The sequence below is a fragment of the Papilio polytes genome, unplaced genomic scaffold (genome assembly GCF_000836215.1).
Source record: "Papilio polytes unplaced genomic scaffold, Ppol_1.0 DF821956.1, whole genome shotgun sequence".
NCBI lineage: Eukaryota > Metazoa > Arthropoda > Insecta > Lepidoptera > Papilionidae > Papilio > Papilio polytes.
The window spans coordinates 959,868-979,799 of NW_013527248.1; the positions used below are offsets into that span (position 1 = coordinate 959,868).

General features: G+C 34.5%; 1 protein-coding gene across 4 annotated transcripts in view; it reads left to right on the forward strand.

The window, feature by feature from the left end:
* The window catches only part of LOC106107692 (RING finger protein nhl-1), a 37,881-nt gene extending 26,215 nt beyond the window's left edge, over positions 1 to 11,666 (forward strand). The window contains exons 4-13 of one of the 4 annotated variants that reach the window (XM_013288672.1): positions 5,266 to 5,426; positions 5,568 to 6,998; positions 7,218 to 7,425; positions 7,513 to 8,445; positions 8,544 to 8,716; positions 9,126 to 9,266; positions 9,348 to 9,488; positions 9,570 to 9,787; positions 10,449 to 10,663; positions 11,166 to 11,665. In XM_013288672.1, coding sequence (XP_013144126.1) covers positions 5,292 to 5,426; positions 5,568 to 6,998; positions 7,218 to 7,425; positions 7,513 to 8,445; positions 8,544 to 8,716; positions 9,126 to 9,266; positions 9,348 to 9,488; positions 9,570 to 9,787; positions 10,449 to 10,662 — 3,594 coding nt within the window. In that variant the 5' untranslated portion in view covers positions 5,266 to 5,291 and the 3' untranslated portion in view covers position 10,663; positions 11,166 to 11,665. Of the gene's footprint in view, positions 1 to 332; positions 507 to 5,265; positions 5,427 to 5,567; positions 6,999 to 7,217; positions 8,446 to 8,543; positions 8,717 to 9,125; positions 9,267 to 9,347; positions 9,489 to 9,569; positions 9,788 to 10,448; positions 10,664 to 11,165 lie in introns of those variants that run through there. The other 3 variants (XM_013288671.1, XM_013288670.1, XM_013288669.1) reach the window with 3 other exon arrangements.
* The last annotated feature ends 8,266 nt before the right edge of the window (positions 11,667 to 19,932 follow it).

The following is a 19,932-nucleotide window of genomic DNA, read 5'->3' on the forward strand; positions in this document are numbered from 1 at the left end:
ACTAGCGGCGGAGTTATGCCGTAACACACATAAAAAAAAAATAAAAAAAAAAAATAAACATACCGTCGAATTGAATACCTCCTTCTTTTGGGAAGTCGGTCAAAAAAATAAACTCAAATACCAGTTTGAAATAAAGACCCTTCAATAACAAAGTACATTGTACCGCAATCAATATTGTCTTTGACGTTGAACAATACAATTTAAAGAGAAAAGGATCTCGGATTGTGTCCAATGACCTTTCGGCGTCCAAAAGTAAATCTGACGGTAGGGAAATATCGAGAGAACGAGTGCGTCCAAAAATAAGCGCGTGCGCGGTGTCGTGTTGCTAGTATAGATCCGTGCGCGACAGAGGGCGCACATCCAACCTGTGATATCCATCTAGTCTAAACCCGTCAGCAATATGTCAAGTAATGTTGTGAACCCATACCCCTTTTAAGGATACGCTTCTTTCGCTTGTGTGGATTGGATTTTCCCCCCAGTGTTTTTCTCACATGACTCACACCGCTGTAAGTACACGCTTTTGTTCTGTATATCTATTTTTAACTTTACCGTTTATTGTCCTTTTATGTTTTAATAATTATAATTTACTTACTAAATTTGATAGCTAATTGGGCTTTTTTAACGTAACATTTTTGATGGTCTGTTGTGAGTTAATTTTTTTGTTTTACGAAATGATGTTTTTTTTAGTTTTACTAATAATAAGTGCACTTTGTTTATATTTTTGAAATCACTAACTATTGTGTGCTTGTTATTTTTAATGATTTTTTTTATTTTCATAATAAATTAATGATTTTTAATAACATATAGTATTTTTAAATACTAGTAAATCAACTATTCTATAGATATTACATGTAAGTTTATTCTATTCTAAAGACGTGATCGCGATCTCTAGACATTCCTAAAGACGTAAACATGTGATTGAAGTGAGCTAAAATTATGCGAAATTCTTTACGTGTTTATACTCTTAGTGCAAATGCGTGATTTTTTTGTATCTAAAACGTATTACATCACGAATCAATATAATGCCAGTTTTAAAACACTTTCAAATAAATCCCAAGGTATTTAAAATCACATTTTACTTCTTCTTAAATTTTTCTGGAAGAACTTAAAAATATTCTACCAAATATTAACACTGTCTAATAAACAGGTTTCGATATATATACGTTTAATGTGTTTCTGTAAAATTGAGATTTTGGAGTTACTTATGTTTACGTAGGGTCCGTTGATATATTAATGGCATCTTTAAAACTCAACAACTGAAGGTATATAATCACATAAGAACATCTACCAAAGAAAAAAGTAACAAATGACTATCGTGAAAGCATTTATAACAGCATGAGCTGTCGTCCGCGACTCCGTCCGCGTGGAAAAAAAAACAGAAGTGAGTAGCCTATGTGTTCTTCCAGACTCTACATCTATACTAAATTTCATTGAAATCCGTTCAGCCGTTTTGACTATAAACTCTAACAAACATCCATCCATCCATCTAAACTTTCGCATTTATAATATTAGTATGATTGCGGAAAAAGAGTTAAAGTGTGCTTGAAAGACGTTGTAATAAGAATGGCATTGGTTTTGCAAGCGTTGAAAAAAGTTATTTAAGAATATTTTTGGTATATAGTTTAGTGTTTAGGCTGTCTCTTAACTAGTGAAATTTTCAGTGAGTGGTGAACACTAGTGATTAGGCTAAAGCCCGTTAATGACGTTCAGTTTAAACTGAACAATGGAACTGTTCAGTTTAAACTGTCATAACCTGACAAAATTGAGTAAGTAACGTTCATTGAACATCACTAAAATAAAGATCTTTTCTTAATTAAATTCAATACTGATTTTAATTCAATTTCATCTATATAATTAGTACTGATATTTCGTTAAAGTTTAATTATTTATTGCGATATGTATAAACAGATACACGCATTTATGTTGACTATAAAAAGCTTCTTAAAGTGCCATCTTCTTTTGAAGGTCGGTGATCATTAGGGCGACTTGCGTTCTTGACACCGCGGCTCTGAAAAGTGAACGGGTGCTCTTTCAATACCACCGGCGTAGGTTTTTTTTATAACATAAGGTAGCAAACGAGCAAGCTGCCACTTGAATCCACCGAAATGAAAAGCCACCGCTGCCCATAAACATCCGCACTTGCAGATGCGTTGGCTACCTTTCATTGACGGAGGAGGTGACGCACATAAAAGGGACATTTCCCCTTCCTATGCGTCTCCTAAAATGCGTTTTTGAGCCATAACGCTAAAAAAAGCTTAACCATGTGAAATAAATAAATGAAATAACGACATTATCTAGATGTCTAATTTTTATTAGCATTGTAGTTTTAACTTATAAATATGTCCATTTTATAAAAAAATATTTACTTTTGTTTTCCCTTAATTTGTATGTTTCTTAACAAAGCTCTTGAAATTAATATATTTCATGGAAATCTCTGAACGGTATACTTTCCGTAGAAACGTGTTCGTCTATATTTTTCAATGAAATTGCTCCACATTGTCGAAAGATATTTCCAGCTAAATACGTAGTATACAAAATAAGTCTGCGAACATTGTTTAAAATAACCCTGACGTTTCTCTACACGTTCGGTAAAGATAAACAGTGGACGTCATCAAATTAAATTTACTCAGACAGAAATATTTCCTTGAAAATTCTTGCGAAATACAAAACTAGGAGGTGGGACTCTCTCATATTTATTTAGTTAGAAAAATTGTTTCGCATTTTAAGATAATATATAAATATCGCTTTTCATTCAAATATGAAGTATTTTAAAGACTCAAACGTGCACTCAACTCAAAGCGCTCTAAAATCGTGCATTAAAATTTTAACTTCTGACCTACAATTTGTGCATTTGTTTAAATTTTCTAAAGATTTGAATATATTTTTATGTAAATGTAAAATGTGAATATTTTGAGGTAATTTTAGTAGACCACGATTTGAATAAATATTGTCTATAGACATAAGTTAGTTTTAGTGTATTCGTATGCTTTTCCGTAGAACATTCAGGCAAAGTCGATTTGTTGCAAATATTTATTTACTAGCTTTCGCCCACGACTCCGTCCGCGTGGAATTAAAAAATACAAAAGTGAGTAGCCTATGTGTTCTTCCAGACTATCCTCTACGTCTATACCAAATTTCATCGAGATCCGTTCAGCCGTTTAGGCTACAAACTCTAACAAACATCCATCCATCCATCCATCCATCTAAACTTTCACATTTATAATATTAGTATGAAGTATGATTAGCCCACATAGTAAAGCCAATAATTCCTTACAATAAATTTCGTACAATAAAAGAGGATATAAGCGATTCAGCAACACAAATTCCGGGTATTAATTATTTGATAATAAACATTTATTCGTTATATCAGAGACATCTGTCGGAAGGTAAATAAAAACAGTCGTCAATCATTTAGCTTAGGACTTGTGTTGTTTACTAAAGTAAATGAAATATACGCATTGTAACATTTGATCATTAAAACAGGGGAATAACCGAACTAATAACTAATTTGGAATTGTAATTTTGGTCCTTCGAGTCGGATTTAAAGCAACGATTTAGTAATCTACATGTACTATGATAAAAAATCCTATTGGCTCAAATATATAGGCCCAAACTAGATGCTTCTAACTTTGAGTTATATGTTATTAAGTCTAAAAATACTTATGGAAAATTGCTTGAACTGTTCTCATTATGTACAATGCAATTATCCATACAAACTAAATCAACCTTTTATATACACCAAAATATAATCTATACTAATATTATTAAGATAAAAAATTGTATTTTTTGATTTCTGTATGTATTCAATTCGCGTAAAAACTAGGTCGATTTCAAATTCATTCACTATTAGAAAGGTAATTTATCTGTGAGTAACATACGCTATGTTTTTTATTATTTTTTTCAATTTCACGCGGGCGTAGTCGAGATGTTGGTCGCTAGTAAGAAATAAACAAATATAAAAAATATAAAAACAGTTTATACTAGTATTTATAAAACGTGTGAAATCATAGGATATGACGTTAACGGATACATCTTTTGGTTGAATTTACACTACAGGTCTAGATTTGCTCGTTAATATATCATGGCATCTCGTTACAAAATATGCCATTTTATTATATCCTAGATATTCCCGTGCGGCTTCATCCGCATGAATTTATGAAAAGTTTATTTTATTGTTTACAATTGTCAAATATTGAATTGCAAACGTCAACATTCAATTGCACAAAGGACAACGAATGCCTTTGACATTGGATAACAATTACCGTTACTATGGCAACCTTGCTTTCTTGAAGTCAGCTTATAGTTTTTGTCTCTTTCCCACATGACGGTTTTTTCCACATTATTTACTGCCTAAGTTTAATGGTATGACAATATGTAACCTAAAGAGTGTCGTAATGTAGGGTTTTTATAAAAAAAATATACTGTGATTGCTGACATCCTACATAACTAAGTATTGTATTTAGTTACGAAAGATGTCTTAGTATATTTGTACAGAATAGATATAGATAAAAGAGCTACAGAAATCAAAAATAAATGTCACTAATACTTCCGTCTAAAGCAGCAACAAATAAAAGCGATAAAAACTCTGAATACGTTATTAGCGAGAAGATTTGAGCAATTATCATATCGCCCCACTGTCTTAATATTCCCAAAATAACACTTAGTAATCATCAACGTAAAATGTTTATTATTCTCAAGGGATACGGTTGCATTTTCAACGCTAGTCATCTCTAAACATTCGAAATGTTTCAGGAGTCGTGTGAAACAGCAGCCGGAGATTCTATTTTTAAAAATAGCCGCATCCCTGCTAAAATTCATCGCACGAATACCGAATTAAGCATCCCACAAACTTGCAGAATTTGTTAGGGGGCGTAACAGGAGCCACATTTATAAATTCAAACTTTTTCCAGTATTGCTACAAATGTGAGCGTAATGAATTGGTATAAAGCAAAATTTTCACATACAAGAGTATTTTATATTATATCATGAAACTTGCTTAACATTTTTAACTAATCTGAATTTAATTGTCATACCTAAACATTTATAGCCTTACAAATAAATGCGGTATAAAGTTAAACTTAGGAATAAACTGAGTATAAGCAAATATTAGTACAAATTTTGATTGTACTCAGTTCATTCATAAGTTTAACTTTATACCGTGTTTTTGTAAGACTGTTAGTCCATACATAAAACTAGTACCAAACAAGAATCCATTAAAATGGTGAGACATTTTCTTCGTAATCTTATTGCATTTATTTGTTACAGATACATAGGCCGAGAGCAAAGTGAAGATGGAGCAGTTTGAGTCGCTGCTGACGTGCTGCGTCTGCCTGGACCGGTTTAGAAACCCAAAGCTGCTGCCATGTCAGCACAGTTTCTGTATGGAACCATGTATGGACGGTCTTGTAGATTACGTAAGGCGACAGGTATGTAAAAATTAGAAATATTAATTTATAAATATCGCTGTCATTGTTATGCTTATGTCTTAATGTAAATATATAACCACGAGGCATGATGAATGGTCACCTTTTAATAAAAACAACATCTAACTTGACACATGTTTACAGGTCAAATGTCCAGAATGTCGCGCGGAGCATCGTATCCCCTATCAAGGAGTACAGGGGTTCCCAACAAACGTTACCCTTCAAAGGTTTTTGGAACTCCACGCCAATATCGCTGGAGAGCTACCAGATCCTACCGCTGGACAAGTAATGGAAAGGTGTAATGTCTGTTCAGAAAAAGCATATTGTGCTTTATGTGCACATTGTGACAAGAAAGTATGCGATGATTGCAAATCAGCGCATATGGAAGTACTCCGCAGGGAAATTGCAAGAATCAATAATCAAATACGTCGTGGCGTGAATAGACTTCAAGATATACTAAGTGTAGTTGAACGAAACACCACAAATCTTCAAACGAATTGTGGGGCTGTAGCTGGAGAAGTGGATGAAATCCATAAACGACTATCTAAAGCCTTGAAAGATAGAACCGATTTCCTTAGAAACGAAATCGATCGTTACTTAGCTACAGAACTTAGGAATTTAACAAATCTCAAAGATAACCTTGAACTAGAATTAAGTAATATACAAAGTAACTGTGATCTTGCTGATAAATATATGAATGACGATGTAGACTGGGAAGACACAGAACTTGTAGACACTAAGGAGATATTCCTAAAAACTGTCGAATTTTTAAGGAACTTTGACTACGAAGCTGGTGATTACAATCGTAGAGTCCGGTTTATTATGACTCATGATCCAAATCAACTTGTACTTCACGTTGCAAGTTACGGCGAACTAAATATAACTCATCCTCATACTTATGCTAACAGTCTGCAACCCTCTCAAGGCTTAACAAGATCTAAAAGTGACCATCGTCTGGCTACGCAATTTCGTCAACAAGAAGATGCAAAGGGCTATACAGAAAACGATGAGCCAATATTAGGCGGCCGTAAGTTTGGAGAGAAACGACCACCTCCCCCAGAAAGGCACACAAGAGACTATGGTGCTACGGATGACTATAGTGGTTATGAATCTGAACATAGGCCATCACGAAGGTTCCGTTCAAGATTTGTAAGAAGTCATCAGCAAGATAATGATTCTGATACAGAACAGCCTAGCCGGGTCGTCAAATCAGAGAATAAAGAAAAAGAAAAGGAAAAGGTAGCCGACACGGAAGATGCAACGCGAGGTCCTCTTAGTGGTATCTTTAGACTAAGTGACTGTCCTCGTGTAATGCAACGGATTTTAGATGTTGACAGTGGAAAAAAGAAAGAAAAAAAAGAAGCCCCACCACCACCGAAACCTGTACAACCAACGCCTCAACCTGTACGTCGTCCTCCCACACAGAGGCAACAAAGTGAAGACGATGAAATAACTAGACTTAAAAGGCAGAACAAAGGGGCCGCTACTTCTCAGGAACCAGAACGAACCACGCAAAGAAATACCGAAGAAGAACGCAATTCAATTACTCGTAAACCACCGACACCAGCTCGGGAGGTGAGTTGGGAAGATGAGAGAGAGTAAACGCAAATACGAATAAGTACACAACGATGTAGAAATTAGTTATATCATCGATACTAACAAGAAAAACGCAAACATTAACGGCATTCCTTAAATACACTCCACGTATAACTCATAACCACATAAAACACGACACAAAAATAGAATTATGACTTGTATTTTGGTGCCAATATCGATTTTAAATATATTTCCCAGGCGTCCAGCGACGGTGAATCTGATGAATCAGTAGGAACTTTGCAACGTACTCAACGGAAAAATTCTACAACGATTCCTAAACCAACCGTCGTAACAAGAAGGCCATCTGCTTCAGAAACTCCAAGCGCGCACCGTCCTGCTCCTCGTGCTCCGAGTACTGAATCGAGTGCTTCTACTGAAAGTTCTGGCTCGGCGGTAAAACACACAGGTGCGATTCTTACAATCGCAGAATTAAAAGCAAAATACAGTCCCACAGGACTTGCACCAAAACCAGCCTCTCGTTTCTTTTCCGCAGGCAACGAGAGAACGACGACATCGACAACAAATGGAACGGCGGGAGGCGCACAACGTGTCCAAAGCCGATTTATCGGGTCTCAGCGGCCCACGCCGGCACCAGCGCCCGCCGAGCCGGCTCACGAAGATTCTGACACAAGCTCCGAGGAGGAAACCGAGTCGTCAGAAGAGAGTGAAGAGGAGCCTGCTACGCAAAGGAAGCCCGAGAGTCAGGCGATGGCTCGCAGTGACATAGGCCCACTTCTTGCACGCAGCTCAAATGCTCGTAATGATACACAAGAAAGCAAGACAAAAGATCCGCCTGCTCAGTCGCGTTATCGTACCCGGCAACCAGCACAGCCTGAAGAAGAACCTGCTCCTAGATATGGAGCAAGCGGTTCTTCATATAGTCGTTACGGCAGTAGACCTAAAGATGACGAGATGACATCTTCCATAGACGACGACACTAAATATCCTACAGCTCGATCGCGATACCTCGCTCTAAAGGAGCGTCGTAATCGACTAGCGAGGAGTAAGAGTAGCCACACCGGCTTTGGAGCGGGAGATGACGACGAAGCGGATGACCCAGTGTCTCCAACAACAGCTTCTCCGTCAGCGTATCTAGCGGCTCGATACGGCACTGGTACTGGAGGATCAGAGTTATCACGAAGCCGTTCCTCCCATGCTCTGAAGTCTAGAGAAAGTTCACCGGAGCGGCCTGTCGCCGGAGAAAAAGATGGCGCAGCCTTAAGTTCTTGGGCAAGATATTTGAAAAATAAATATGGATCGAGGGGTAAAGATCGCGATTCGAGTGGAACGACATCAAGCACTGCTCGTCGTCTGTCTCTCGGGTTACCATTACGTTCAGCTAATGAGCTTGCCAGTTCTGATGACGATTCAAAAAACGCGGCAGGCTCCCCCATCTCCCCTACGGCGGCTACAGCAGCGGTAGCAGGTTAGACTACGAGAGTGGCGTGTACATAGGGTTGAGGCTTATATTGGTTTCAGTTCAAAATTTAAATTTTATTTTACTAAAATTTTATTTATTCCTAGGTTTCGCAGCAGCAGGTTCCTCCCCTAGGAGCCAATATCTGCAGAAACGCCGTTTACAATTCAGCGTGGGGAGTCGGGGGAGCGAACCAGGTTATTTCACATGGCCTCGTGGTATCGCTGTAGGTCCTGACAACACGATGGTCGTTGCTGATTCATCTAACCATCGAGTTCAGGTACATTAGTCTCCTCCGATCACTTTTATTTTGCATTGTTTTCAAAGCATCTGATTATTTAGACAAAGTAGAAGTTTGCACGAAACAGTTTTATGATTTCTATTGATTACGTAAAAACTGTTGAAAAAAGTCTGTAGACGAAATTATAATTTTTATGCTCACGAACTGAAGTCATTTCTATTTAGAATCTATTACTGCATCCTGATGAAAGCAATTAAAATCGGTTTTAATACACGACCATTAAATCCAAAAATAGTTTCCGCTCACTTTGACCTTGTGGAAAATAAAACGACATGCACTGTACGAAATAATTTACTCCATTCAGGAATGTAAGATTTATATGCGAAGTTTCTTATCATGAAGAAAATACATGGACATTTTTGTAGTAGTTACATATGATTGTTTGCAGGTGTTCGACATGAATGGTATATTCATAAAGGAGTTCGGTCAGTACGGCAGCGGCGAGGGAGAGTTCGACTGTCTTGCTGGTGTGGCTGTCAATCGCATTGGACAGTACATCATTGCCGATAGATACAACCATCGCATACAAGTAAGTGTCGCCTGGTAAATATTTAATTCCATATAAAGGAACTGCATAGAAAAATTTTAATTCGTGTAATTATGTTGACAGGTGTTCGATCCCGCCGGTCGTTTTCTTCGATCATTCGGTAGCCAAGGAACTGGGGATGGCAAGTTCAACTACCCGTGGGGTATAACCACTGATGCTCTCGGATTTATTTACGTTTGTGACAAGGAGAACCATAGAGTACAGGTACGCTACTAATAGATTTATATAAAGGTTCAAAATGTCTAATTTCTGAATCTATCAATCAATAATTATAATTAATTTCAGGTCTTCCAATCCGATGGCACGTTCGTTGGTAAATTCGGTTCTTTCGGCTCTAAGCTCGGTCAGCTTGAACATCCTCACTACATCGCCGTCTCCAGCACCAACCGAGTGTTGGTTTCAGACTCTAACAATCACAGGATACAAGTCTTCGATGTTAACGGACGAGTATTATCCTCATTCGGTGAAGAGGGCTCCGAAGATGGACAATTTAAATTCCCCAGGTAAGACTTTCCTATCATAACCAACAAAGCCATCCACCTCGACCTCTTTAGGCATTACTGGTTTAAACGATAAGTCACCATCAAACGATTTAATATTATTCTCATTGTCTAAGAATTTGTTTAGATAATAATTTAAATCAAACATGCCTTTACTACATAACTACTGCTTAATGTTCAGCATTTTAGCAGTGTTTAATAAATTGGTTATTTAATCCTTGGCCTAGATCTATACCTTCCTAAAATACTCTCAGTTTTTGACGTGTTTGCGCATCGTCTGGCGTATGTCACATTTTATGAACGACATAACATTGATAGACTGAAGGTCGTTTTATATTTTTCTCACATCTAAAAGTGGGCACACATTAAATTATCTTTATTAACTGTGGTGCGATTGTCAATTGTTTCGCAACCAATTCAAGTGTTTATTTGTACAACTAAAAATCGAGTAGCGTACGCACCTCCATATAAGCTCATAGCCATCAAAGCGGGACTAATTAGTTGTGCGATAGTTTAGTTTTAGGTGTGCGCACGCTTTAAAATTTATTCTCTAAGATAAATTTAGAACATTCTTGGTCAAATGGCGTCCTGGATAAATGTAAACATACATAAGATCTTTGCTAATTCGTATCGGAATAACAGTTATTTTTTATATTTTTTACAGAGGTGTAGCGGTAGACGACCAAGGCTACATCGTGGTGGCGGATTCTGGCAACAATCGTATCCAGATCTTCCATCCTGACGGCACGTTCCTCCGCGCGTTTGGTTCCTGGGGTTCTGGTGATGGAGAGTTCAAAGGCCTTGAGGGAATTGCTGTCATGTCGGGAGGGAATATTATCGTATGCGACCGAGAGAATCACAGAGTACAAGTGTTTTAAGGTATACTTCACAGTTTATTCCAACTAAGTTCTAAGCTTGTGCTTATATTTTACACTATAATAAGGGATTTGATCCTTCGATATGATTTCTCCTTAACCCCTGAAGTATTGTCGCTTCAGTTTATAGTTTTTTTTTCAATGTTGGTAGTTAGAGTAGGCAATTGTATTTTTAATATTCAATTAGGAACTTATAATTGAAAAATACATTGTCTAAAAACATATTGTTGAACGTAAATGTAAACGAGTTTATATGAACTTTTACATTTCTTGAAATTGTTGATTTTTTTTAATTGTCTACTTTGTTTTTTTTTTTTGTAATTAAATAATGATTAATGTGTCTTTAATTGCAAAGTCTTCAAATTAAATTTAATGTAATAGTATTCAATAGTTAATACCTACTTCTAAGTTTTAATGTAAATATTTTGTACATATGTGTGTGAGAACTAAAGCTTTCTTATTATTATTCTAATTACTGTTATTGAGATATTTTTTTTTATTTCCAGATATTCAGTGCTAATGCCAAAGAAGATTAACAAAAAAGTATTTAATTTTATCGCAAATAATTAATATGCATAAATGTTAATCGGAGACTGTAAACTTCATACCAAAGGTATATTGTGTTAATATTTCATTGAAATCATTTACGAAAAAATATTGCCACAAGCTTTCTTACATTTAAATGTATTGTTACGTCATTAGTTCGCTTTTTATTTAAAATGTTTTGTAAATCCGTAAAAATGTTATCTATCGACAAATAACAGAGAATTTTATCTTAATAAGATTTTTCTACCTTTATATGCTTTTAATTTGCTATTAAATTGTATTGTTTATTTTATTTAATGAATAAAAATCTTTTTTGAATTTGGAGCTAAATTTGAACTCTTTCAAATCGTGTCTTTTGTTTTTTTAACTTCACCTTTCTATATCTTTATTGCTTCAAATAATAATTTAAGTAGCTTACATAGTAAAATATCATTTTTTTTTAATTAATATGAATTTTTTCTTCGCTTTTTTGACAGAAAACAAAATAGATTAATTATTTTTATAGCAACTGCTATAAAATAATAGTTAAATATATTTAATAATGTGGATTTTGTTATGTAAATGGTGCTGTTAAATTGCATTTTAATTTTAAATATAACCCTTAATCAAACATTGGACAATTTCACTATTAGATAGCGCGAAATGTCTTTTTTATTTCTTTATTGGCAACTCTAATCAATACCAACCTTAGCAAGAAAACCCTTTCTATATAAAATAGTTAGTTTTTTTCGAAATCTATACAGAGTCGAAAATTTAAGTCAAAAAGCCGTCGTTTGTTTACAATTGTCTTAAAAAAATATTGTTGTTTGATTAAGGATTAAAATAAATGAATGTTTAATTTCATTAATTACAAATATATCTTCTATATTATGTTATTTCATTTTTATTACTCTCTAATTATATTATTTGTAATAATTAATAAGTACCTATAATTACAAAATGTATGCAAGTCTTCATGGTTTTTCAGAAAAATAATTTTGTTACCAAAAATATTGTTTTATTTATGTACCACTAGCTTTCGCCCGCGACTCCGTTCGCGTGAAATTAAAAAAAAAAACAAAAGTGAGTAGCCTATATGTCCTTCCAAACTATGCTCTACATCCATGCCAAATTTCATTGAAATCCGTTAAGCCGTTTAGGATATAAACTAACAAACATCCATCCATCCATCTAAACTTTCGCATTTATAATATTAGTATGAAGTATGATAGTATGATTTTCCTATCGCTAATGTTGCTATATTCATATGAAAAAATAGTTACATCATACAAATTAGAAATATAAAATTTCGACATAAAAATATGTATAAAATGGTAATCGTACATTTAACTAAAGAGTTCAAGCACATTGACAGACTATCACTTCTTTAGTATACTCTTTTAAAAAAATAGATATGGACAAAAATGTCTTATGGCCAGTTTCACAGCTACTTTTCACCATTCGTTAGTGTTTAGTTCCATAACATTATGAAATACGTTTCCGAACTACGTCATTTGGGTTTTACTCCTTTGCAACTCTGTTCGACCCAACACTAACGAATCTGTAGTTAATATATCTATACTAATATAATAAAGCGTATACACACATGTCAGCAATAACAGCATATTTTTGATTTTTTTTTAATAAAAAGCTCTACACTGACGACACGTTTTAAGCTATATATTTTCATACTTATAAATTTAGGGGTAAATAAATTGGATAAAAACCCTAACGTGGGAAAGAGACCATAAGCTGCTGCCAACATTAAGGGAGCAAGATTATTCTGGAAATGGTAATTTTGACATTTGCAATTGAGAATTTGACAAATGTAAACAATAAAATAGAGTTTCTATAATTTTAGGCGGATAAAGCTGCAGGGGACCAGCGACTAGTTATATAATGAATGTAAATTTCAGCGACCTAGCATAGCGTACGTAGGGAATTGAAAATTTTCTAGCATAATGCGTGAATTTGTACCCAGTTCTAGTTTGGCTTGGACAGGTATTATCCGGTTTAGAGCGGACTTAAAACTTTGAGAGATAGAGTTGTCTGTAGGATTCAATTCAGGGGCCAGTTTTCAGACGGATTACATGCTCAGTTCACGTGGCGGAATAGAATTTACTAAAGAAATAAAGGACCTTGTATACTGGCTGGTATACACACGAATATGTTTAGGTTCATTGAAAATAAGTAGTGTATAATCAACTTTACATTATATTAAACCATAACGTTCTATACCATGATTAGTAATAATTAGCCGTAGTAATAATTTTATCTTTGTTGGGTTTCAATAAAAAATACAGATTAAATTTCTTCTTCTTCTTCCTAATGTTTCAAGAGATAACAGAGGATTTTATGAGAATATTTTTAGTACTGAGATTATATTGTAACATTCTCAACAGTATTGAAATTTTAATTATACGAAATCCACAGAAACCAATTACTGGCGGGCAAACAGAAATTTCTTAACACCAAGTAACTAAATATTCCTCCAGCCCTTAATTTTCTTGCCTAAAATAAACCGTAACTTCCTGACTCTGCGTTATTTATGAAAGATAACAAACAAACTTTGATATTTCAAAACCAGTTTTAGTCGGTAATTTCGGCTAAGAAATTTATTTAGAAAGATAATTAGTAAACTCCTAAGGTTGTTTTGCAATCTTTTCAACCTATACAATATTAATTTACGATCTTTATTCGAAATAACAATTCGAAAGCATTTAAAAATATTTTAGTAATTGTAGCTTTTAGCTTTCACTTTTAGTCTTAGCTTTGAAACAGCTTTTAGTCTTAGCTTTAACAATATCTTGCATTGTATATGTGAAAGTTTAGAGTATATGGTACGTATCTATAAAATATTTACAGACTAACTTTCGTCCGCGACTGCGTGCGCCTGGAATTAATAAAAACAAAAGTAAGTAGCCTATGTATTCTTCCAGACTATCCTCTACATCTAAATTTCATTGAAGGTACCAATTTAAGCTACAAACTCTTGCAAACATCTATCTTAACTTTAGCATTTATACTATTAATGTAACATGAATGAAATTTAACAGTGGATAAGTTACAATCTGGAGCGCATAGGATATTTTTATAGCCTAACGTATGTATGTAGACGCGGCCATCTAGTAAAAAAATAAATGTAAATAGTGTAGAGAATGCTTCAAAAGATTCTAATATCCGAAGCATTTGTATTCCAAGCACGTTTCTATTAAGTTCTTTGTAGACGTAATTTGTCAAGTCAGAGAAGACAAACATTTCGCGTATTGTAAAATTAACATTGTCGTGATGTAATTAATATTGTATGGATTTGTGAGGAAAGCACTCTTGATTTCTTTTGTTTATTCTATCGACTTGGGGTCTAGCAAGGAAATTTGCGGAAAATTATTCGAACAATTTTCGATTACAGATATGACGGCTGATAGAAATGTATGGAAGAACAGCACATACTGTGCCGATCCTCCATAGGGATAAGGGATAAGTTGATGACTAAGTAATCGGTTATATTTTAAACACTAAATAAAACACCGTTTATACTATGAACTGACCCTCAATCTCCGTACAAATAAATTACAAATCTTAATTTGATCTTCGTCAATTGTGAACTAAATGTAACTAAAAGTAAGCAACTTCCAATGATAGCTTAAGTTGAATTCAAGCTGCCAAGAGCGGCAGTAAATTGAAGTCAAAGCGAACAGTAAACTTGTTAAACTTAGGCTCGCTTACTAACCAATTTAAAGGCAATGCTAAGTTCAACGTTTGGATTTGCTTGCAACTTACATTGATTGCAAGATTACATCACTATCAAATGAATGGATTATAGCTAGGTAATTGAATTTCGATGTTTTACTAAAGATAAGTTTTCTAATCCTCTTATATGTTTTCTCTTGATTATAAATGCTGGCAGCACATAAATGAGTATTCGAATTTGTGCTGAAATTCACACATCATTTTCTTCTTTATTTTATTACTTTATTTTTTTTAATATAAGGTGACAAACGAGAGGGCGGACCACCTGAAATCGCCAAAAAACGAAGCGATCGCTGACCATATACATCCGCAATTGCAGATGCGTTGCTTACCCTTAATCAACGGAGGACAAAAAGATGATGTTTTCCCTTACTATGCGTCAAATCCACTTTCCCTTCCCATACTCTATTAAGCAAATGGTGGGTTAGGAAACTAATATTAGACCTACAACTAAATTCTGATGCCAAGCTATTGTACTAGCCAATACTATACTATGTAAATAATTATTTGCCAATGTTTTGATCAAATATTGGCTCAAACAATTCACCATAGTTGACTTCACGTAACCAATATTCCAACTCGACAGTTATCTGCAAATCTGCATATATAGTGATGGTGTAGTCTCTGAAATTTCGTTTAATCTTTTTTACTGTCATAGTATTAAAATTGGGAAACTGAAGAACATTATGTGAACAGTTACAGTTATAGGTTAGAAAATTTTCGAATTAACATTAAGTAGATATCTGAAAAATCTCTCTAACTGCTTTTTACAAAAGGCAAATGAGAGCTTTCAATTTGTCTGATAATTCCCGAGATTTGTAATCATGTGTATTTTTCATCAATTTATTCAATATTTCTATAATAAAGCTAGTTAGTAAATCGTTTTCTAGTTTTCTATCTATCTTACTTTTAGTGTGAAAAGGTAAGAGGATTTTTTTAATTCAATCCTAATTATCATGCCGACAAAGATGCTACTTTCTAAACAGTTTGACACTTCATTTAGTTAATAGTAACCTATACAGACAATATTAAGAACCGATTAGTGCAACTGATATAGACAATTTTGCCTACACATGCACTGGACTGATAGAATGCAGTCAAAGCTTTTAACAGAGCGGAAGAAGTATGTGTATAGGGCTACACACAACTGAATCTAACTTACACACAAATGTTTAGTCTCGCTTTGTGTCCTATAAACTTATATATAGGTGCGCATATTCGATTTTTCGAACTAAACTGTTGAATGGGCTGCGAAACAATCGACAATCGCAAAACACGTGCATGTTGTGCGATTGTCGATTGTCTAGTCCAAGGTGACACCTCTTAGTAAAGATTTGATAATTCTGTTGAACTGATTTATTAGTTTTAAACAACTTATTTAATTGACACTGTCGCTTTAAACTCAGAGCAACACTTCTCGTCCAGACCCAGGTTGCGCGCCAATCTATCCATACTTCTAGTGACATTGACAGCTGTCAGCTAGGGACGTGACGTTTATGCCGATAATCTAGAGTTGCGCCAATTCTATAGCACGGTACTAATTTTGTTCCTAACATTAGATATATCCCAATGAAAGATTAACAGTCGTTGTCTGAAATGCGCCGATGGTACATCAATCAGTGTCTTTTAGTGTCCGTATTGTGAATCCTATTTTACACTTATCTTTTACTGAAGGCAATTTTTCTTTTTATTAACAATTTTGTGAATTAATCAAGTTAAATGTAAAAATGTCTTGATCAGAACTCGAAACACAGCAACGTGAAAATCTTTTTTTTTTTAAATTTGACTGCTAAAGAAGCTTTAATTCTAGAGGATGAAGAAAGAAATTTTTTTTTATGCAACTCTAGATGAAATTACTCTTTCTTTGATAAAATGTTTATAACCATGACGTCATTTTTCCCATCGAAAATATGGAAATTGGTCGAAAATTAAATAAATTTACAAAGAAATTATCCGGCATCTGATAAACAAAATCTGCGATTTATTGTCCAGTTTGAAAAACTCATTAAAACTGCACTTGAAATAAAGCTGGCAGACACATAAAATATATAATAGTAGAATTGCCTTACCTATTTCTTTTTTCACATTAAGTTTCATAGATATACTTTACGTGACTCAGAAAAAACGATAACTTACTTTGTATTGCTTACAGAACAGATCGCTCGCGTTACAATAAAACTATTAAGTTTTGATGTCGCTACGTGAAAGAAACTTTTCCAATAAAGACCAACAATCGTTATGTGTACCTTTATAGAAATAAAATTATAATTTTAAGATAAAATAAATAAAAAGTTGATTTCACTACGCCTACGCCACCTCTACGAAAACGTCTACGACTACATCTACGACAGCGTCCAAGTTAACGTCGAAGGCGTATCTGCCAGTCCTGTCCCACTAAATTGTAAAGTGTCAGATAACAATCCAACGTGTGAAATATGCGATAGAAATATCAGACTTTACGATATCTGACAGTGACGTAGTTTTTAAACTATCTGAACCTCTTTCAGCCCTTAGTGTCACTAATAAAAGCCGCCAGCAAATCGATCTGAAAATGACCATGGATTTAAATTATAATTCTTAACAATTTGTTGACGAATTGTAAGAATATTTTACAACTTGAATTTATTCAAATAAACACGATAGCATAAATGGAATATTGATAAAGTAAAACATCCGGTTCTTTGTTGTGGTAGGGAAACAGAACAACATCAAAGAAAACGTAACAAAGGCATCGGAATATTATAAACAAAGTCGCAACCGCAGCCTCGTTGTTCCAGTTCGAACGCAACTTGTTTATTTTGCGTTGTCAAGAATAATACGCACTGTATAAACCTACATTAATCACTTTGCTACAGAAAATATTTTCAACGTACCAATCATTCATATGACGCATTTTAAAATGTATAATGCTGAGGTAATCAGCGATTTCCACCGCCTTGTTTGTTAAGAGAGAATGAAATGAGAACACACTGGTTTATGCAAGTTCCTAATCAGTGTAAACCCACTGTTATATAAACCAAAAGAATGGTAAAATTGAGAACTATTGCGTTTTGTATAGATGATTCTAGCATTTTAAGATTTTAATTCTTACGATATGAATGGATGGATGTTTGTTAGACTGTATCTCCAAAACGGGTCAACACTGACAACTATCTGGACTGTCCACTGTCTGGAAAAATAGGCCACATATTTTTTTTTAAATTCCGCTCGGACAAAGTTACGGATAAAAGTTAGTTTATAGAATAAATGGTACTTTGTATAAATTTATATTTTATTTCATATCAAAGCTTTGATTTATAGTATTTCTAGAATACGGGCGACTATTTTCTTTTCAAAGTAAAAGGAACAAAGAGAAGCAACGGCATAAAATTAAAATAAATAACCACTGTATTGAATTGAATTCCTTTTATAGTGTTTGTCCTGGATTTTCTATACCCTGAGGTATTTACCCATTGAAGTTTTAGCTGTCCCAAGTGTTTATTGTACGCTTGGAACCAATAAGGAGTTTCGTATTGCACTTTCCAGTATTCACTAGTTTAAAGTTTCTGCTTCAAAGGAATTTTTAATCTTAAAGATTTATTTTAATGTAGCTTAGAATTTTGATTAGTCTGTGTGGAATTCAAAGGTAAGTAACCTATGTGTTCTTCCAGACTATCCTTTACACCTTTAGCTAATTTCATTGGATCCGTTCAGCTATTTAAAATTTAGTTTGAAAGTAATCCAGTAGCTGAGAAATTATGTAGTAAAAGGTTAGCGTGGTATGGGCATGTTAAGAGAAGGGATGAATTGCATGTAACAAGAAGGACGTTAGTTATGAATGTAGAGGTACACCGGTAGAGGTAGATATAGAAAGAGATGGATGGATTGCGTGAAACGTGACATGATCAAGAAAGGAGTGATGATTGAGATGACGGATGATAGAGTGCTTTGGAGGACGAAAACCCGGTGCGCCGACCCTACGGGAGTAGGATAAACAGGGGAGATGATGACTCTAACATCCATCCATCTAAATATTTGCATTTTTAATATTAGCAAGATTGAAAAAAGTAATCTTAACATTTTTATCAAGAATCGAATATTTTTAGGATTAAAAAAATTGGGAAATTAAAAAAGCTTTTTTTTACAATTTTATATCCAACCAGGATTTAATACGCAAAAATATATTATCCTTTAGGACATTCCATTTGCCATATTTCTTGTATTCGCTATGATAATAAATATTACAAAAAACGTTGTCGACTCTTTAGTAAATTTATGATGTGCACAGGATATGAGGTTGTCGACTCAAATTTAGGTCACAAAATAGCTAGGAAGTCTACATTTTACTCATAGGTGGAGGTAAAACTTTTTACCTTTTTAAGGAAGTTGCATTAATCCAAACTTGTTAGTAAGTTAGCTATTTATGAATAAATGCGAAAGGATAAATGGATGTTTATTAGAGTTTGTAGCTTAAAATGCTAAAAATAACAATGAAATTTGACACAGATGTAATAGTCTAAAAGAACACTTAGGCTAATTACTAAGCTAATTATTACTGTACGGACGATCAAGTTCAAATGTTAGTGTTAGAATATAATGTCATATATATAGATATATCAGCAGTGTAAACGCACTATAAGAAATACTTTGAAATGTACTCTATAAAATAGGAAAGCTAGCTACACTTTTACATTATTCAACGCTTCTCAGTAAATTCCCTACATTCAATATTGTTTTATAAATGTACTAAAAACATCCCTTTAAAAGTAAATAACAGTTTAACAGTGGTAGTGCCAGCTTTAACACCTTAGCACGAATGGGCCGGCACGCCCGGTGTAATACCACGACAACACAGAAGATAGGCGTGAAGTGGAAGCAATTCCGTGTTCCGTCTGATGAGTGTGGTGCCGGAGGCCTAATTTAAGTCCCTTTTTCTTTACCGCCCTTTTCTTATAAGGAGGGGATGGGAAGGGAAAGTGGATTTGGCAGAGGAGGAGATGCATAGGTAGGGGAAATATC